The 22,639-nt window shown below is 32.3% G+C and overlaps 1 protein-coding gene across 2 annotated transcripts in view; it reads left to right on the top strand.

The window, feature by feature from the left end:
- The window catches only part of COL11A1 (collagen type XI alpha 1 chain), a 243,381-nt gene that overhangs the window by 211,108 nt on the left and 9,634 nt on the right, over positions 1-22,639 (top strand). For both annotated transcript variants that reach the window (XM_024230767.3, XM_054530629.2), the window contains exons 55-63: positions 9,754-9,807; positions 9,976-10,083; positions 10,570-10,623; positions 18,227-18,280; positions 19,172-19,279; positions 19,829-19,882; positions 19,992-20,027; positions 20,120-20,173; positions 21,698-21,947. In XM_024230767.3, the coding sequence (XP_024086535.2) occupies positions 9,754-9,807; positions 9,976-10,083; positions 10,570-10,623; positions 18,227-18,280; positions 19,172-19,279; positions 19,829-19,882; positions 19,992-20,027; positions 20,120-20,173; positions 21,698-21,947 (772 nt within the window). The remainder of the gene's footprint in view (positions 1-9,753; positions 9,808-9,975; positions 10,084-10,569; positions 10,624-18,226; positions 18,281-19,171; positions 19,280-19,828; positions 19,883-19,991; positions 20,028-20,119; positions 20,174-21,697; positions 21,948-22,639) is intronic.

The raw sequence follows: 22,639 nt of genomic DNA on the forward strand, positions 1-22,639 counted from the left end.
TTTTATATAGATATATAGGCAATGGTCTCATTGAAGAAAAAGCCCAGAAAATACCTAAGGTCATATGTAAACCTTATTTGTAACAGATTGGACATTACACATCAATGGAAAGTGGATAGACTATTGAAAAAATTCTGCTGGGAGAAATGATTTTCTATATGGAAAAAGATTAAATATACCTCATCTAGCTCATTTAACAGAATTCAATTCTAATTGATTTATAATCATAAATGTCAAAGGTAAACTTTGATATATTTTACCAAAAATTATTTGAGAGTAATTTTTTGACCTCCAGTCATAAATTCTGATCACACAGGTGTAATCAGAAAGGAATAGATTGATGTATCAAATATATGACCGTTAAAATTTCCTATTTATCCAAAAATACTTAGAAGACATTGGAGCAAAAAGATCCGATTAGGAGAAAATATTTGTAACATACAGGAAACATACATAGAATAATTTGTTAGAATATCTAAGTATTTCTTACAAATTATAATAGCAAGAAAAAACAATAGAAAAAAATATGCTAAAGGCATGAAAAAGTATTTGACACAAATACCCCATGAAACAAGAAAAAGTATTTGTAGAAATCAGGAAAGTGTGTACCAGAAATTAAATTGAGATACTATATCACATACACCAATTAACAAAAATGTACTCTGACAAACCAAGTATTGGGAAGAATGTTTTCAAAAGACAGTGAAGATTATTATGCACGGCTGTTTTGAGTTACTGGGTACTACCACTTTAGGGAAATAGTTCTATGTTACCTAATAGAATCTAACATGAACTTTTTCTGTCATCCGGTAATTCCATTTCTAAGCACATATCCTAGATGACATTTTGCACATATTCACCAAAAGACTCAAGGAATAATGTTTTGTTATCCTTGTTAATAATAAATGTAGACAATATAAGTTAATTGAAGTATATTAATAAACTAAAATTTTGTATGGTAATAAAAGTAAATGCACTACAGAGGTATGCATAACATAGATGAATCTCAAAATCTAATATTAAACATTAAGCAAAATAAATATGTGTATGTGTATATGTATGTCTTGTGTGTGTATGTGTATATAATGTTGCACTGGAAAATATATATTACATTATTTCATTTATATAAAATGCAGAATTGTTACACATATGTTTAGCATTTAAACATAAGTGGTAAACATGATAAAGAAACATAAGCCAATAATAAACAAAAATTTAGGATGGTAGTTACTTCTGTGGAAAAAAAGTGGATTGCAATTGTTACAAGTGGTATGTAGGAAGCTTCTAAGTTAATGATACTGTATTATGTAGTGTATTTAGGTTGAAAGCCTAAAATAATATAATATTGAGCCATTCTAGCATATGTTCTTTAACATTATGAGAAAGTACATTAGTTGAGTTCCCTTTGATTTTTGATAAATTATTTTAAAACAACCTCATAAAAATTTTAGCACTGTTCTATCCTCTCTTTTTAAATTACAATTTATAGAAAGATGATGAGCCATTTTAATCCATTCTAGTCACTTTGTAAACAAAATTAGAAGGCTTTGTATTCATGAATTAATAATAACATGAGAACAGTGGTGACTATGCATTGCTTACAAAGCTATTCACATTCATTTTCATATAATAGAAAAATCAACCTTAGGTCAGCCCGATCAAGCATAATATGCAGGGTTTTCTCTTTTAAAATATGACAACGATAAATTGAAACTGAAAACCATTTAACACAATATGTTAAATTGTTTTCTATATTAGGTTTGGATAAACTGGCATGCTTAATTGGTTCTTTCTGTTTTACATAATAAGCTATTTTCTTCACCTGAGTAAAATATATTTTAATGGTGTGAAAAATTACTCTTATGTCAACAGTCTTATTACCAAAACTATGATTTGTTCTGATTTAACACTAGCAATTAATGCTTGCACCATTAATTTACAGCCTGAAACACTAGTTAATTTAGTCAGTAACTCTACCTCAACATAAAAAAATAGGTGGCTTAGCTTGAAAAAAAAAAAAAAGAAAAAGAAAAAAATGGAAACACAGGTCAAGTGCAGTGGCTGACACCTGTAATCCCAGCACTTTCAGAGACTTAGGCAGGAGTATTGCTTAAGCCCAGGACTTTGAGACAACATAGTGAGATGCTCATCTTCACAAAAACTTTTAAAAATTACCCAGGTGTGGTGGTGCGTGCCTGTAGTCCCAGCTACTTGGGAGGCTGAGGTGGGAAGATTGCATGAGCCCAGGAGGTCCAGGCTGCAGTGAGTCATGATTGTTCTACTGTACTCCAATCTGAACAACAGACGGGGACCCTCTCTCAAGAAAACAAAAAGTAAACCCAAAAATTGAAGCCCAAATTACTTACTAACATTATTTGCAACCTATAAACTGACACTCCTTTTATCTTAATTTCACTAAAAAGTAGACACCAGAATGCTGTTGCATCAGAATCAGACAGAACTTGTTTCAAATCCTTGCAACCTAAAAATGTGACTTGGGATAAGTTAATTTATTTGTGTCTCAGTTTTCTCATTTAAAAAGTGGGCATAATAACTAATTTACAATACTGAAGTGAGGACTAAATTAAGAAAATGTATATTTAAAGCACAAAGCCTAATGCCTGAATTTATCAGAATCTCAGTGGATGTTATTATTAGGCATTGAATAAGGGTTTCAATTTGTAGTATTATTTATAAACTAAATAAAACTATTATTAAATAAAATATAAAGATAAGGAGTAAAATATTTTCTTCTAATATCCTAGTTGTATACATGAAATGATAGATCGTTAGCAATAAATTCATGGTAAAGTTAGTTTTGTTTATTGTTGATTTTGCTTTGTTGTTTGAGTTCAGCAGTGACCAATACTGAACTAACTGGGTGATACACATACAAAAAGGATATAGAATATTAATTAACTGCACTTTCAGTGTATAGTATATTGTGATTTTAAAGACATTTATATTTGTAATACTAATATAAATTGGTTATTCCTTGGTGCAAATTCGTGTGACATATATGGTAAAGAGTTTCCTATGAGAACAATTACCAAAAATAGAAGCATTTAAATTCATGACAACTTCATGTATTTTTTAATAAAATGAATTCGTCAAACAGTAGAGATTTAAGACCAGTTTAAGAAATAATAAAGTTATTAAACTATGAGTCAACTGAGAAAGAGGTATTTGATCACACCCATGATCCCAGCACTTTTTTTTTTTTTTAAACTTATATGGGTGCTTTAACAACTCAGGGTACAAACAAAGGCACCACTAATTTTCCTTCCTCCTTCCTTCCTTCTTTTCTTCCTTTCTTCCTTCCTTTCTCTCTCTTTCCTTTTTTTTAATTTTTATTTTATTATTATTATACTTTAAGTTTTAGGGTACATGTGCACAACGTGCAGGTTTGTTACATATGTATACATGTGCCATGTTGGTGTGCTGCACTCATTAACTAGTCATTTAGCATTAGGTATATCTCCTAATGCTATCCTTCCCCCCTCCCCCCACCCCCCATCAGTCCCCAGTGTGTGATGTTCCCCTTCCTGTGTCCATGCGTTCTCATTGTTCAATTCCCACCTATGAGTGAGAACTTGCGGTGCTTGGTTTTTTGTCCTTGCGATGGTTTGCTGAGAATGATGGTTTCCAGTTTCATCCATGTCCCTACAAAGGACATGAACTCATCATTTTTTATGGCTGCATAGTATTCCACGGTGTATATGTGCCACATTTTCTTAATCCAGTCTATCGTTGTTGGACATTTAGATTGGTTCCAAGTCTTTGCTATTGTGAATAGTGCAGCTAGAAACATACGTGTGCATGTGTCTTTATAGCAACATGATTTATAATCCTTTGGGTATATACCCAGTAATGGGATGGCTGGGTCAAATGGTATTTCTAGTTTTAGATCCCTGAGGAATCGCCACACTGACTTCCACAATGGTTGAACTAGTTTACAGTCCCACCAACAGTGTAAAAGTGTTCCTGTTTCTCCACATCCTCTCCAGCACCTGTTGTTTCCTGACTTTTTAATGATTGCCATTCTAACTGGTGTGAGATGGTATCTCATTGTGGTTTTGATTTGCATTTCTCTGATGGCCAGTGATGGTGAGCATTTTCTCATGTGTTTTTTGGCTGCATAAAGGTCTTCTTTTGAGAAGTGTCTGTTCATATCCTTCGCCCACTTTTTGATGGGGTTGTTTGTTTTTTTCTTGTAAGTTTGTTTGAGTTCTTTGTAGATTCTGGATATTAGCCCTTTGTCAGATGAGTAGGTTGCAAAAATTTTCTCCCATTCTGTAGGTTGCCTGTTCAGCCTGATGGTAGTTTCTTTTGCTGTGCAGAAGCGCTTTAGTTTAATTAGATCCCATTTGTCAATTTTGGCTTTTGTTGCCATTGCTTTTGGTGTTTTAGACATGAAGTCCTTGCCTATGCCTGTGTCCTGAATGGTATTGCCTAGGTTTTCTTCTAGGGTTTTTATGGTTTTAGGTCTAACATTTAAGTCTTTAATCCATCTTGAATTAATTTTTGTATAAAACTGGCTAGCCATATGTAGAAAGCTGAAACTGGATCCCTTCCTTACACCTTATACAAAAATTAATTCAAGATCCCAGCACTTTGAGAGGCTGAAGCAAGAGGATCACTTGAGCTCAGGAGTAGGAGATCAGCCTGGGCAACATGGTGAAACCCTGTCTCTACAAAAGCTACAAAAATTAGTCAGGTATGATGACATGAGCCTGTAGTCCTAGGTACTCTGAGGCTGAGGTGGAAGAATAGCTTGAGCCCAGGAGTTTGAGGCTGCAGTGAGCCAAGATAGCGCCACTGCTGTCCAGCCTGAGCAAATGAGTGAGACCCTGTGTCGAAAAGAAGAAAGCACTGCCCATAACCGAGATCGCTCTGTTTATACACTGTACATATGTGATGTCACTTTGTCACTTTGTCTATACCACAGGTGAACACAAACATCTAATCATAGAGTGGTATAATGCAGAGTGAATTCTATAAATTGAAACTGATTTGAGAATACTGTCACCACAAACCTTTGGGTTCAATATCTGATGCAGCAATCAATTTAACACCACTTTTGTGAAAATAGCAAGAACATATTTCTATGCAGTAAGGTAATATCTGTTCTACAGGCTCGTGGTTTGGTTGAATACAGATTTGCCTTACAATCTGTTTCCCTTTAGTCCATCTAGAAATGTTAATCTTAAATTAGGTTTGTATATATTTTGTGGAAATTAACATTTCTCAGATCCTTACTTTCCCACTGTGGATACAATAAAAAAGTCACAATTTTTTTCTATAATATCTTATGGCAGAAGTAGCAATGACAAGAAATGTGTTCAAAAGTATTACCACTTTTTTTCTGTGATTGAATCTTACGCATGAATGATAATAAAACTTCCTAACAGAATATTGATCGCAATGTTGTAAGTGGCAGTGATACTGAGAAAGAAAATTCTAATGGTTATTAAACAAGTAGGAGAATTACATTATCATTCATAGTACATGTACTTTCTGTCATGCATTTGTAATACTTGAGAATGAATGTATATTTCCTTAAGGGACTGGAAGATTTGTACAGCTTGTTTCAATAAGCCATGGACTTTTAATACTAAAGTTATCATTTTAGCTAGTTCCATGTCCTTTTACTGCAAAAAAAATCTAGAGCTGACCAAAATAATTTAAGCATTATAACCTGAAAATGCACATATTAAATGGAAATTTGAATTCAGCTCATATTGCCAAAGGGAAGTTCACAATAAAAAATTAAAATGGTAACTGTTGTTATTAACTGGTTATGACAGATGAAGTTTTAACTAATTATGCACACACACATCATATATATAATATAGTATATATATATGTGTGTACCTTGTATATGCATGTACTATGTGTATATATATGCACATACATATAAAGTATTATAATATATATAGTATTAATTCAAATTTCAAATTCAGACATTTTCTTTTACAAAATCCTTTGAAAAATTCTAATATAAATGTATAGATAGAAAGTACATTGTAATAATAAAATAAATTATAAATCCACTTAAAATTTCTGTGTGGTACAAAACTGTGCCTTCCAAGTAAGGTCATTATGAAAACAAGGTCTGCATTTAATTTGAGAACAGCTGCAGAGATTATATATCCTTCTAGGAGATTCATAGTTCAAGAGGAGTATTAAAGGTTCTAAAAATTTTGAATCAAATGTATTTATTTTTAAACTATTTTAAATATTAATGTTTTTAATACTTTTGGGAAAATTGTTCTAATTTTTTAATGTGGGGAAACAAAAATTCCTGTTCATTTAACATGTTCAAAAATGTCTGTTTATCCAAATAGCTAATTGGATACTAAATTTGGCAGTTTATGTTGCTAATATTAAAAAATCAAGATCTCCATATGCCAAGTCTCTGCCTTCCTCCAATTCTCTTTTTTCCTCCCTAACTCTCAAGTCACCACATAATCATGCACCCTAATATTCTGCCTCATAGGAAGACAAATGCATAGATGCTTAGCTACTGGCCTAAGTGAACTCTTAGCAGGTCCATAAAGACTATCATGTACTTTCCATTCTTATTCCTTTAAGCATGCATGTGAGTGATCAGAAGGTAAAGTGTTAGAAGAAGCCATCCCTCTCTCATCAACTCACACTGTAAGATTCAGATCAGAGACTAGGTTTTTAGGAAAATCCTCTATACTGCCTAACTGGATCATTGTACATATTTTGTACACTGATCTCATCTTTGTTTATTTTACAGTGTTCTATTTGTTAATTTTTGTATATGTGTTTGTGACTAAATTCTGTGAATTTCTTAGGGATTTGATTTTACTCGTTATTTATATGCATAGCACATTCCGGAATATAAGGGATATTTAAATGTTTGTGACATGAGTGGAAAAATAATTAAATTACAGAATCATACTGTAAAACTTGAATAGTGGAAAGAAGATTATATTAGATGCTTTATATGAAGAATAGTTCTCTTGAGCAGAAAAATCTGTTATAACAATAACTACTGGTGGAGAATTAACTAGGCCCTATTTTAGTGTGTTATGTTTTTATAAGGTATTCTTCAATAAGAACACTCATTACTTCATGAAAGTGCAGCAAGAGCTCACCAGATTAAGTTTCTGCCCCTTCGTTTATGCAAACATATGAGGAATAAATTATTGGGACAAGAATTTGTCCGTAGGCATTGTCTTTGTTTTGTACTACTATAACAGAATAACACAGACTCTGTAATGTATAATAAGCACAGATTTATTGGCTGAAGGATGAGACATCCAAGATTGAGTGGCCACATTTTGCAAGGGCCTTGTTGCAGTGTCATACCATGGTGGAAGGACAAGGAGCAGACTCGAAAGAGCAAGACATCAAATTCACAGCCTCAGTTTTTTTTTTTTTTTTTTTTTTTTTTAGACGGAGTTTTGCTTTTGTTTCCCAGGCTGGAGCGCAATGGTGCAATCTCGGCTCACTGCAACTTCTGCCTCCCGGGTTCAATCGATTCTCCTGCCTCAGCCTCCCGAGTAGCTGGGATTACAGGTGCCCACCACCACGCCCAGCTAATTTTTTGTATTTTTAGTAGAGATGGGTTTCACTATGTTGGCCCAGCTGGTCTCGAACTTCTGACCTCAGGCGATCTGCCTGCCTTGGTCTCCCAAAGTGCTGGGATTACAAGAATGAGCTGCTGTGCCTGGACGCCTCAGCCCTTTTGTATTTATTATTAATCAATTCATGAGCCCTCATGACCTTAACACCTTCTGTTAGGTCCCACTTGACTTACTACTCTCTCAGGAAAAGTATATCTGCTTTCATCGTCATTTTTCTTATTTTTTGTCATCTGGAAAACATATAAGGAATAAATAAAATTGGGAAAAATGAGAAAAAGAACAGAACAAAGTCATTTAATAAAAAATTTTTACTATGACAGATATTTGTTCACAGAGGGAAGAAATTATTTAGGGACAAGAAGCCCTTTATTTTAATCACAATTTAGTTGCTGTATTGTCATTTAATTATGTTAAAATTCTCTAGGCTCTTCTAATTCTGATTTTCTTTCTCCTTTGAAGTAAAGGTGATATTTTCCTTCCGATTTTAGACAATAGATGGCTTGCTTTTTTAAAAGCCATGTATTGATAAATCTTTTCTACTATAAACTTCATGTTTGTAAATGCAACCTTTTCAGGTTAAGCCCACATATCATTATGTTACTAGTTTAAGGAAAAACTGTCATTGAATAAGGAAAAGCTATTATTTCATTGAATATCATTATTTCTATTTCCAAAATAATAATCATTATTATTGTTGTATCTACTTTGCGTATGTTATTATTTTAAAGATCACACCAAAATAATTTCCGGCTCAACATTTTAACAATAAAACAAATTTGAAATTCATGGCTCAATACAGAATTCCTTTTGCTTAAATATGAAATTTGAAAGATGTCTTTCGAAGTTTTAATGTATATATTATTATTAGCATATTGATTCCACCTCAAGAGATTACCCATAGAATTCATACATTTTTTATCTTTGGGTTGAGTTACAATGACTGTCTAATAATAGATAAAGTTATAGGAATGATATTGAGAAAATCATTACTAATGATGTCATCATTGACTCTTTCTGAGATAAAATGAGTTCATGGAATTGAAGTGCTGGATACTCATTTTATTCATCTTTACTTTGTGTATAAATTCATGGGGTACACGTGCAATTTGCTATGCTGATATTATATTGTGATGAAGTCTGGGCCTTCAGTGCATCCATCACTGAAGCAATGCATGTTGTACCCTCCAAGCAACCTCTCATCATCCACCACTATTGATACTCAGTTTAAAATACAATATAAAAGGCTGGGATATATTCACCATTAAAATATTAATATGGCATCTGAAAAGGAAAAGTCAACCTCCTGCCTCGCCTTATTCTCACCAATTAACACCACCATGACTACTCTCTGCAACCACCAACCCCAATCTCAGTTAATGATTTTGAGCATAATTTATTATGAAAATTAAAGTAAATGAATAGAAAAACAAGAGAGTCTGAGGGTAAAAAATGAAAAGCAGTTTCTTGGAGATCATTAAGTTTCTTTTTCAGTCGTTCTGTACTTATGCTTTTGGATGGCATCTAAAGTGTAATTTTTTTTCAATTTTACTTCTAATATTAGGATTTAAAAAGTGATATTTGTGTTCATTTTACCTATTTATGTGAATTGCATAGTTCTCAAAAATGAAAATACTGTGTCTGTTGACCATCATAATTTAAAATATTGTGTTTCTTTAGTTGTTATGTGATCCTGTAAGAATGCATGAACATACACATATTCTAAGATTAAGAAAGGGGCCATTCTTAAAACACATATGAGAATACAAGTAGAATATAAGTAGATACATTAAATTAATTTCTAATAATAAAGATAAATTATATATCAGTATTTAACACACTCAGGGTGGCAATTTTAATTCATCAGCATTTCTTTAAAAACTTTATTTTTACTGCTTTCTTATATTGATGTGAAGTGATTATCTGTAGTATACTTAATCTGTGCTGTTTTTCAGTATTCTAAGAGGAACCCATAAAATGGGTTTTGATTTTCTTTATTATGTTTTAAACCAAAGAGTGATAGAAAACTACAATTAATTCATCTGTTACAAACTAAAGTTTAGTGTTTGTTAACAAGTGCTCATTAACATTACTTTTATATGTGATACATATTTTACAATAAATCTTATGTCTATAGGGTCCTCCTGGAGCTGCAGGTGTAGAGGGAAGACAAGGTGAAAAAGGCGCTAAGGTAAAAAAAAATAATATATACATAATATATATAATATATATTATATATAATAGGTATTATATTTGAAAATTTCATGCATAAACTGATCAACTTTTTTCAGTACATTTAATAAAATAATAAAATTATTTTCTCATCATTAATGTGCTCCCATATTTTACTTCCTAACAGGGGGAAGCAGGTGCAGAAGGTCCTCCTGGAAAAACCGGCCCAGTCGGTCCTCAGGGACCTGCAGGAAAGCCTGGTCCAGAAGGTCTTCGGGGCATCCCTGGTCCTGTGGTGAGCATCTGTGTTAAAAAGATGCCATTTTGAAAATAACATTTTTATTTTAAAAAAATTATGAATGAAGGTGCCTATGTTAGTGTTATTTCATAAGTTATCGTGTGGATAATTTTGTGGGAATTCTGTAAATATAATGTAAAAAAGATACTCTTCAAATATTTAAGTATATCATTTATTTAATAAGTTCATGGTGAAACACTAACTTATAAAGAGTAAATAGAAAACTAAATTTTAAAATTTCAATGATGTGAAACGTTTATATATATACCTATGTATATATATATAGGTGTGTATTTGAATATAGACATATACACATAGTAAAGACACAAAATTATTTACAATATTTGTAGATGTCCTCCATATGGTGGAACTTAAGGGTGATATTTCCTTTGTTTTCTTATTGTATTTCTAAAATTTAAAATAAATAAATAAATATGTATTCTTTTATTAATTTTAAAAATCAATCATTTTTATTTTCTCTAGGGAGAACAAGGTCTCCCTGGAGCTGCAGGCCAAGATGGACCACCTGGTCCTATGGTGAGTAAGATCTTTTCAGTCATTTAAAAAGTGAGAGTTTCTAAAACAAAATTGTTTATTAGCTAGAATTTTTGACATTTTAGTTTATAAATAGGTTTGTATTTTTTCTAATAGTCCAAGAAGTATATTATTTTGTCTTAGAGGAAAGTAATCCTAACTGATAGGTATATGGAAAATAAACCACTTGATCAGAAGATTTGTTTGTTTCTTACGCACTTTGGATGAAAAAAAATATTTGCACTCTGAATGAAATGCCACTAATGATCCAGCCAGTGTTTTTCCTAGTCTGGATAGTTCCCTAAAACGCTTGCAGTTACACTTATTTTCCTGGCATTTCACTTTAAAAAGTATGCTGGCACCAGCATACAGTGATTCTTTGACCAAACAAATTGTTCTCTTCGTGAGTCATACAGGCTGAAACATAAAACAATAAAACTCAGTGAAAAAAGATATGGCTACTGTAACACTGAAGCTTGGTCACTATTATTAAGTCTGTGTGCAAACAACATGCATGAGAAATGCAATAAAGCATTTTGTTGACTGGGATACTATTCATAGGTGGAGTTTATTATAGGATCCGAGGTTATACTTGATACAAATTTGGGCAAAAAGTGAGAATAAAAGACTTGCCCTTTAAAATAATTCCTTATTAGGTGACTTAGTTGCTTTATATATATATATATCTTATGGTAGAGATTTTTGAGTGTCATTATCCAGTAATAGTTAAGTGTGGAGTGATTAATCAAAATGGCAAGTCATACATATAGCACTCGTATGTGTGGTGAGTATTAGTTAAGTCCTTCTATATGATATTTTAAAATTTATTCAAATGCCTTTTATCATAAATATATTAATTATCTCAGAGATAGAAACATATGCACAAAGCCATCACAAGTGGGATTCACAATTCATTCAGGAAGAATTTTGGTTATTCCTTTTAACAAAGATGCCACAGCATCTTTGGTATGCAAAGCATACCTACCAAATATTTCATAAGTTTTAAAGAGATTATTTAAACTTTCACTGAAGAATTTAAAGATCACTTATTTACTAACTAGATAAGAGTTATCAAATTTTGGTAGATTTCAAGCAGGAGATGATCAGTTCTGCCCATTATCTCATCAGCTTAGGAAAAGGGCCCCGGTTGAAGCAGGATCAGCTCCACATCCATACCATTACTTAGGAATATTCTCCTTAGATATAATAAACTCATAACTGCCCAGAGTCAGAGCCTGGAAGGAAAAAATACCTTGCCTTAATGTCACTCTAAAATTTGCCAGAGATTTTTTCTTGTTATTTCAGATTTTCCAGTAAATATTTTGACCTTTCTGCAGATGAAATAAAAAGCACCATGCTGGAGATTTCCTTCAGCTAATATTAAAAATAAAACCTTCTGACATACCACCTGATTTGGCATACAAACTTTTGTATTTTTGTCTTGAGTTTACAGCGCAAGAGGACAGAATAATTTCCAAATCCTTTAGGTAAAGCGGAATGATAAGCATCAGAAGTGAGCTGCACGGGCACGTTCCATTCTGACTGCTTGTTTTATGGAGAGTACTTACGATGTGACAATAATGTGTAGTTTTTTTCATAGCTTTAATTAGTCTTGACTTGTGATAGGTAATCTCAATGAAAATGCTACTTGGTCTTCATGAGGTGAGGATGGGCAGATAAATCATCTTCAAAATGCCATTTATGGCAATTTAATGAGCCTTTCAACTCAACTAAGAAAGATTTATTTTAGTAGGTAATTTTTAAATCAGAATGAGAAGTAACTTATTATGGTTACTAGTTAAGTTTATCGACTCTAGAGGCAAACTCCCGGGTTCAGAAACAAGCACTACCACTTACTTGGTGGATGACTTTAGGAACATTACCTTTTATTTTATTTTATTTTTTTGCTTTAAGTTCTTCATTTATAAAATGGGAATATTGCTAGCCTCTATCCAGTGATATTTCTAAAGTTTAAATGAGATAAATTGGGATATGGATATCTTTTACACCATGGGGTTCTTAAGTCAATTAAATGAATTGTTTGTAAATCACTTTTACATCACCAATTAGCCCTAGTAGCACCAAATCAAGAATCATTAAATGAATGAAATAATGATAAATATGTTGAAAACCAATCAATTTCATATTCTTAGTGGAAAGTAACTAAATTTGACCTCATTCATGCATGTGTGTCATCAATAAACCTTATGCAAGTTGTTGACTATTAAAGCAAATGGAAGAGATCAACAAGTACAATTATACTTACAAAAGTTAGAGTGTTAACATGTTAAGTACTATGATAGACTCAAGCAGAGGATACTAGATATACACAGAGTTGGACCATTTAAATGTAATTTCCTCTAGGGACCCTTCCCTGTTTAGAAATATCATATGATTATTAAAGAAGGAACAGAGAGGTCTAAGTGTGGATAACACAGTGGCTGTGAGATTAACGAGATTTGGAAATTCATAGAGGTTTCTATTAATCTCTGAAATTAATCTGTGTGAAAGCTATAATAATAATACTTTCTCTATGATGAATTTTTTCCTCATTGTAACATATATTCACATCCATATCCAAATCTACACAGGCTTCAATTTGCTTATCATTGGAGTTCCACAAGTACCTATTGGGTCTCTTTTCCCCTTCTAGAAGCTGCCTGTAACTACCTACTGTATTGTTTCTACTGGTGAGATAAAGCTACCAAGACATTCCCCTTTTCCCCACCTTTTAAATACAACTTAGCTGTTCAGTAAGTACAACTTGCCTACTTTCATCTCTCCAGATTGGCAGCTACCTATTTAGACAATTGAAATATCTAACAGAACATCCACTACACACATAGATAAGTTTAACAATTTTATAGGAAGTTTCTGGATATGAAATTCTTTGGGGTAGAGTAAAACAAACTGATTTTTTAAACTCTTAAAGTGATTTCTGCTTGGTGTCTGCCCACACTATGTTATCAGCTCTACTAGAGTCAGATATGATATAGTTTTTATTTTTTACTTGAAAAAGTACATATTTCACATGGTAAAAAACTTGTTTATAAACATGAATTCAACATATATTTACATTTGTATATGTGTATAGGTGTACACACACACACACACAGACACACACTACAAATGTGTACTTAGATCACCGTATGGAATTGAAGATTGACAAATAGCACATACGGGTTGAGCATGGTGGCTCACGCCTGTAATCCCAGCTACTCAGGAGGCTGAGGCGGGAGAATAGCTTGAACCCGGGAGGTGGAGGTTGCAGTGAGCCAAGATCACACCACTGCACTCCAGCCTGGGCGACTGAGTGAAACTCTGTTTCAAAAATAAAAAAGATAAATAGCACATATGGAAGCTAATCAAAAGCTAAGGATGATGGTCAGCCTATATAAATAACTTTATTCGAGTTCGTTTTTTTAAGTGGGACTCTGCTAGAGTGGGTATAATATAATTTTATCATGGTTTCTTAAAGGATTTTTAAAATTTTCATTAGAATTTTATATTGGTTGAATTATACTACTATTTTAGTAGTCAAACAACATTAAATGGGAATAAGACTGAATGTTTCATGTATTTATTTATTTATTGAGACAGAGTCTCACTCTATCACCGGGGCGGGAGTGCAGTGGCACAATCACGAGTCACTACAACCTCGTCCTTCTAGGCTTAGGTGATCCTCCCACCTCAGCCTTCCGGTTAGCTGGGACTACAGGTTTGTACCGCTACACCAGGCTAATTTTTGGCATTTTTAGTACAGATAGGTTTTTGACAGTTGCCCAGGCTGCTCTTGGACTCCAGGGCTCAAGCAATCCATCCACCTCGGTCTCCCAAAGTGCTGGGATCACAGGCATGAGCCACCAAGCCTGGCCAATTGAGTGTTTTAAAGAGAAGAATGATGGTGTCTAAATTCTACCCTCTTATACAAAGTCAAAATTGAAATGATTTCGTCACTTTTAAAACTAAAATGTATTTGATTTTTTGAAGTCAGAATTAACATCTGTCTTAGCTTTAAGGTTTTATTTTGTTTTGTTTCATATTCTTTTAAGACTCTATTTGTTTTACTGCAGCTGAAAAATTATTTAGCATTTATGTTCAAACAAGATTATTTAGTATTATCACACATTTCTGCTTTTGATAACAAAATGTTAAATAAAATATCTGATGGCATTATTTTTTAAACAATAAAAACTTAAAAGATAGGATGGGATACTGAATTAGAGTTTATTTCTTTAATACTACATTTAAGTTATCTGTAGACAAAGGTGATGTGGGTAGCATTCCACAATGATTAAAAAGGTTTAAATAAAAAAGCATTTGGTTTTCACCAGATTAAATATTATTCCACAATTTTATATTTTAAATAAAGTGTAGGATCTGCACTTTCTTTAAATTTCAATGAACTAGAGTTTTGAAATGCAGATCAAAGCAAATATTCCAGAAAGCGTAATACTGCAGGGGAAAATGTTTGCTTTTGTATTCTAGACACTTAAGAATGTATCATCCCTGTTTTCCTTTTTACTTTATTACTTATGAATTATGTATTTCCCTGGGGGTTTTCAATTTACAATATCCGAAAGAGAAAAATAGAAAATATGTATAGTTAGAATAACATTTTTATATGCAGGGTTGATGTTTTTGATCTGTTTCAGGTTCAGAGGGTTATTTATAACTGCTCTCAATATCATACCAATTTCTATTTCCAGCTGATGAAAATAAAAACTGATTTTATTTGGCAAATTCATCTTTAGATGTAGTTTATAATGTTATGAGAGATTATTAGCTTAGATAAATTAATACTCATTATCTTTAACTTCTTCATGAATAATATTTATGGAAAGGATTTTTAATGCATTTAAAACACAAATAGTGTCTAATATATTTTTCACTAAGCTTGAGCAATTAGAATCACTAGTAGTTCTTTTCTTGCCATTTTAGCTTTTTCTATTAGAATGGGATGAGAAAGTTGACAGGTATTTATCTGTAGCATATCTAAAACTAATGATAATAAGTCAAATTTATATTATGCTTCACTGTTTATACAGTTTTTGCTATGGAGAGCGAAGCCCCAGTAATGGGAAGATAACTATATACTTGAAAATGAATTTGACAATTTCATTGTGGTCTTTTTGTCTGAGATTTAACAGGGCGGGATGATCGTTTATTCTTATACAAAAGAGAATGTAACTAAATTCATATAAATTTGACTCTGAGGATTAGTAATTTTCTCCTTATCAGAATATTATTATTAAGCATATCTACACTTAAAACTGCATGTGCTTGTATGAAAACAACTTTTTCTGTTGTTAATTGAATAATGTAGGGAAATTGTCCACTTTAATACTTAGAGATTTCAAATTCAGTTATGAATTAAAAAACATAAATATATCTAATAATAGTCTAAAATACCGTTGTTACACAAGGGCTAATTTATATTAACACTATTCTTGCTCTTTCCTGATATTCACAGTTTCGGTTTGAGAAGTAGCCTTCAGAAACTAAAGAATAGGGAGGGCCCATCCTCATTCATGCAGCAGCTCTATGAGATAGGAATTGTAGTCCCCAGCTTGCAGATGAGAAAACTGAAGCTCTATTTGTCCAATTAATTTAAGTAGCTAAGAAGAGAGTTTGGTATCTATGCCAGACCTATCCTATTCTGAACCCATGCTTTTCCTAGTACATCACACTGCTTGGATCAGATCCATATTTCTTAATACTTTAAACTCACAAAAATTATGGACCAGGATATAATGTGCTTTTTTACACTGAAGAAATAGAGTGTTTCCAGATAGAGGAAAATATTACTCATGGTAGCCTTGTAGAAGATACAATAGTGGTGACTTATGATGTACTTTGGTAAAAAGTTAAAACAATTTGCTGTCATAGAGCCATGATGAAAATTATTACTGAAATTATAATTGAGCTAATTCAATTCTATCAAAATAATTCTAATTCATAGAGAAACCATATGAACAGTTTGCTTTTGTTTCTGGGTGCCTTAGGACTTGTGGCAAGCAGTAGTGACATATCTAGGTTATCGTGGCCCTAATTTCATGAGTCACATATAAATCGTTTTTTAGCATCAGTTTCACTTCCAGCAGCATCTGTTGCCTGCGTAGTTTCACTTGTATAATTTCACAACAAGGACTGTATTTTGTGTTGTCTTCAAAATTGTAGTACAACAATTTGGCTTGTTAGTGTGGTGTGTTTTTGTGTTTTGTTTTGTTTACTTTTTCTAGCAACAGGGTGTTCCTCTGTCACCCATGCTGGAGTGCAGTGGTGTGATCTTAGCTCACTGAAGCCTCAAACTCATGGGTTCAAGTGACCCTCCTGCCTTAGCCTCTCAAGTAGCTGGGACAGCAGGTGCACACCACCAATTCTAGTTTTTGCTTTTTTTTTTTTTTTTTTTTGTAGACAAAATGTCTCACTATGTTATCCAGGCTGGTTGCAAATTCCTAGGTTCAAGCGGTCCTCCCACCTCAGGCTCTCAAATTCCTAGGATTACAGGTGTGAGCCATTGTGCCTGGCATAGAGCACAACAATTTGTAGATAAAACAGTTTGTTCAAAAGTCATCAGTATGAAAATTTCCTTGGGCGAGGGACAGGACAGAGTTGGTTGCTAAAGTCATGCCATAATTTTCATAGAAATATAAGTTAAAAGGATACATGTCTTAGTCTGGGACTATTAAAAATGTTAAATCATTGAAATAGAAATATATTTATATAAAAAATAAATTTATTAATTTCATAAATCATTTAGATATGAGGTGCAATTAGAAATTACAGCTGAAAGTGCCATCTTGATGTAGTTTGTAACGTCTTATAGTTTAGCTTAGAGAATTTAATAGTCATGATCTCTAACTTCTTCATGAATAATATACATGCAATATTTTATTGGGATTATTAAGTATTCTTAGTATATGTCTCTTTCCAGTAATCATAGTGAAAGACATCTAATTTCAAGAGAACAAAATAAGAATTGAGATCAGAATTCAGAAAATTGGCCATGGCCTAGAAGAATTACAGAGTTTCATGTTTTAATTTAGTATATATAGGAATTATCTTCTTATTCTATAGAATATTATTAGGCAACCATTCTAACATATACAAATAGAGGTTGTTATTTAAATACAAACCAATGTATTAAAATTTTGTCTAATTTTTTTTCCTGTGGTTATCAAAGATCTATTGACTGTTCAAAAGTTTATTGAGTTTTTTCAAAAATGTTACTAAAAATATTATAAACTTTTAAATTTGTGTAACATAAAAATGTTTGAGTAACTGGATATATAATTTGGAAATCCCTTCTAAAACTAGTGTACTTAAAAAATGACACTTTATTCTTAACTGAAAAGCCGTATAACCATGTTCTATTTCTAACTTTACATTCATTTAATCAAAATTATCAATATTATGGTTACAAATTAAACCATAGTGTTTTAAATATGTAAATTTTACTTAGAAGCCTTAAAAATAAAGCAACATTAATCATTACTATTTTCAACTCCATATTTTCAAAACCAAACTAGGTCTGTGACTAGTTGTAGGATTCTCTAATTCATACCTACTCTGTATTTGTTTTTTTTTTGTTGTTATTATTTAGGGACCTCCTGGCTTACCTGGTCTCAAAGGTGACCCTGGCTCCAAGGGTGAAAAGGTGAGAATAAAAGAATGTGTTATTAATAAAAAAAATGCTTTTATATACTAATAGCCTTGCTTTTGCAGATTAAAATCATTCAAAAGAAAATTTCAAACAATATCTTCATCATTCTAATCCTGAAAAAAGCTTCAATCCTTAGCTTCCCAGATGTATGTAGAGGGGAGAAAATATGCACATAGTGAAAAATGTGCCAGAATTCAGTGCTATATCTTCTCAAGGTTCCATTATAGCAACCATATGGAGAAAGCATATGGTTATACTAAAATAACTATTCAGAAAATAAACAGACTGAATAACAAAATATCTATTTTTATGTATTTAAACATGAAAATAAAAATTTTAAACTAGAAATATCTTTCAAATACTAATTTGATGTACTAGAATTTATGCTGAGTTGCACCAAGTACTTAGAGAAATTAACCTTTTAAAAAATGGTATTATTATTGTTTGGATTATTTTTAAATCTTCAAATGCCTTTTAAAGACTGCAGAGTCTCTGAAGAATAGAAATTATTTCATATTAAATGAGATGCTTATTAAAATAATGAGTCTTCTGTTATTTATTCAACTAATATTATGGATGATCATTATTGGTTTAGAGATTCCTCAAATGGAACACTTAAAATGATATTTTTAGAAAGCATTTTGTTTTGTAATACTTCCAATGCTTAATAAAGCCCTCACTTAAAGTAAGCAGTAAAAGATCCAGTTAGGTGATGAGAAGGAGATTTTTAACTGTATATTTCATTCACAAGGGTTATTTTAATGTTATTTTATCAGCATTGTTCATTTTTATGCTTTAGAAATTTAATATGCAAATATTTTATAACTAAAATTTTATGAAGATAGTAATGTACATGTTATTAATTTTTTTCTCTGCCTTTCAAAGGGACATCCTGGTTTAATTGGCCTGATTGGTCCTCCAGGAGAACAAGGGGAAAAAGGTGACCGTGGGCTCCCTGGAACTCAGGGATCTCCAGGAGCAAAAGGGGATGGGGTGAGTAAAAATATAGGTTATTTTTTCTACTCATTTCCAATAATACACACACACACACACACACACACACACACACACACACAGTCCTTTAAGTATGATCAAAGAAAGAATTGAGTGTCTTAATTCTAATTTGTTTAAGTCAGTAATGTTCTTAAAAAGATATTTTTATTCAGCCCTAGAGTAAATAAATTTTAAAATATTTAAGTTAGAAACCATAAAAATTACAGTTGAGTATTATTTAAACAAACATGAACTAAATTCCCATCACCTGTAAATCATATTCTAAGGGATAAAGGAATATACACATAAACACATATAGATTGAAAACAAAAACCTCATTGCTATTGTAGAAACATAGGAAAAATTCCGATTATTTTGCACAAGTTATTTTTTAGATTCACCATGGAAAAATATTTAAGCCATTCAGAAATATTTTTGCATTCTCTAAATTTTACAGTGTATGCTGTTATGAAAATATTGAAAAGTTATGAAAACATGAATATGAAATAGCTGAGAAAATCCCTTTAAATTGGCTGATTCTCTCTCTAGGGAATTCCTGGTCCTGCTGGTCCCTTAGGTCCACCTGGTCCTCCAGGCTTACCAGTAAGTAGAAGACAAAATAACCTTATAAGGTAGGGTTAAGTTACAAATATAACAAAGAGACACAAATGCTCCAGATTTTTATCTGTGCTTTTGCATTTGCATTTTGTAGGGTCCTCAAGGCCCAAAGGGTAACAAAGGCTCTACTGTAAGTACTTTTCCCTTTGACAATTTAATTTTGCATTGAAACCTATTTAATTGCCTCTTCTTTATTTATGTCCTCTCTCTTCTTTCTAACAGGGACCTGCTGGCCAGAAAGGTGACAGTGGTCTTCCAGGGCCTCCTGGGCCTCCAGTAAGTACATGTTAACAAGAGCGATGTTCTGATAATTCGCATCTGGAAGCTGCTAATGATTTCTCTGAATTTATAAGATAGACAAAAAGCATATTCTGTCAAAAGTGCTGATTTTATAGGAAACATTAACTATATCATTTAAGTAATCAAGTCTACATGCCAAGACTTAAATTTTAATTGATTTCACTCTTCAAATATAAATACCTTAATTATATATTATAGTCTTGTTTTTATTAATTTTTCAAGAGAATCATATACTATTTTGTCACATTAATGAAACCAACTTATTTTATGCCGTAAAGATACATTTATACTTGACTCTAGGAATAATGACAAAAATTCAGATGCTTCACATTTTTTCCTAGTGCATATATAAAGATACTAATAAAAGCAATAGTAATAGCTACCACTTATTAATACTAAAATGTTCTAGGCTTCACATAACTAATTAAATGGTAGAATTAAAATATAGATCCATGTGAAAGAAATGTTATTCTTCTTTCTTGAGCTAAAATCTTTCCAACTGTGTGTATACTAGTTTGCTAGGGCTACCATAGCAAAGAACCACAGAGTCGGTGGCTCAAACAACAAAAATGTATTGTCTCCCAGTGTTGGAGGCTAGAAGTCCTAGAACAAGGTGTCGACAGTGTTGGTTCCTTCTGAGGTCCATGGCGGAAGGATCTGTTCTGCACTTCTCTTCTTGGCTTGCGGTGGCTGTCTTTCCTCTGTGTCTCTTCACATTATCTTCCCTTTTTGGGTGTATCTGTGTTTAAATTTCTCCTTTTTATAAGAATATCACTTATATTGGATTAGGGCCCACTCTGGTGACGTTATCTTAACTAATTATATTTTCAGTGACTGTATTTCCAAATGGGATTACATTCTGAGATACTGAGAATTAGGACTTCAACATTACAAATTTTTGTGGGATACAATTCAACCCTTGACAATATGATAACCATTTGATATAGCCCTGCTCGTAATGTAAATTCAAGTCTGGTTGCATTGATTTTAAGTTTGTTAATTTATAATAATTTAAGTCACACATACTTGAAGCAAACTAATGTGTACATATTTTTTAAAGTTTAATGTTTTATAATATAAATTATCATCAAATATAATAGACAGTTGATTAGATAGCACAATAGCTTTAAAGTGCTGTTCTAATCCTCAGAGACTTTACAATCTAGTTGTGGAGTTAGGGCATATAAATGATGACTAATTAATAAACAAGAGACTAACATATATAACATATCTACACAAATCTGTGCTATATTATTGTATAGATAAAGGGCGAGAAATCATCTAACTTATTCACCTACCTCAGTATCTCCATCAAGTTCATCATAGAAGAATCTGTGACGTTTATATATTTATAAACTTATCCTATAGCATAAATTTTGTAGCTACTGAAAAGCTAAACCAACTCTAATTTCTTATAACAAAAACATAACCAGTAATAATTAATATCTGCAGAATATTCCACTTTATGAAACAATTGCACTCACATTATATTCTTTACAGGGTCCACCTGGTGAAGTCATTCAGCCTTTACCAATCTTGTCCTCCAAGAAAACGAGAAGACATACTGAAGGCATGCAAGCAGATGCAGATGATAATATTCTTGATTACTCGGATGGAATGGAAGAAATATTTGGTTCTCTCAATTCCCTGAAACAAGATATCGAGCATATGAAATTTCCAATGGGTACTCAGACCAATCCAGCCCGAACTTGTAAAGACCTGCAACTCAGCCATCCTGACTTCCCAGATGGTATGTTAATAATACATGACAAAGCAAATGTACCGAGCCCCTGAGTTTCTGAGGTGCATTGTCAGCTCATTCATTCTAGTTAAATGTTTAATACAGTCTCTAAATAAAATGAAACAGTTATTAATTATCTTCTAGGCAGAAAAAATCATTTATACTGCATAAATCAAGATTTGCTTTGGAAAATCCTTGTCTGTTAAATGGGATTTTATTAAATTATGACAAGATCATTTTTGGATGATTACAGCTAACACAAATGTACTTTGCTTGTAATAACTATCACAGAATGGATACTGTGTATACATACATGTGTATATTGTAATATGATGATTACTAACTTCATGTTAATGTGAATACTTACATTAATATGATTATTATTTTAGATTAATATGAATAATATGGATATGTGTAAATAGCATAACTGATGTATATTTGATCTATCAGTTTGGCAATGATTTGGTGAACAGAATATTAAGAATTGGGATCGCTTGGGGCAAAAATGTATCTTTAATTGATCCACAGATATTCCAAACAGCTGTGAATAGCTTACTTACTAATAACAATTAGGATAATTTTTCATACCAACTCTTTGACAAAACCTTTATATACCTATTGGTCAGAGAAAGAAAGAGTTTCAGGTTGCTAAGTTAGTTGACTTAACTCGTACAATTATTAAAGTAGTAAGGGGCAGATCT

Source organism: Pongo abelii, chromosome 1, assembly GCF_028885655.2.
Source record: "Pongo abelii isolate AG06213 chromosome 1, NHGRI_mPonAbe1-v2.0_pri, whole genome shotgun sequence".
In the NCBI taxonomy this organism is placed as follows: Eukaryota; Metazoa; Chordata; class Mammalia; order Primates; family Hominidae; genus Pongo; species Pongo abelii.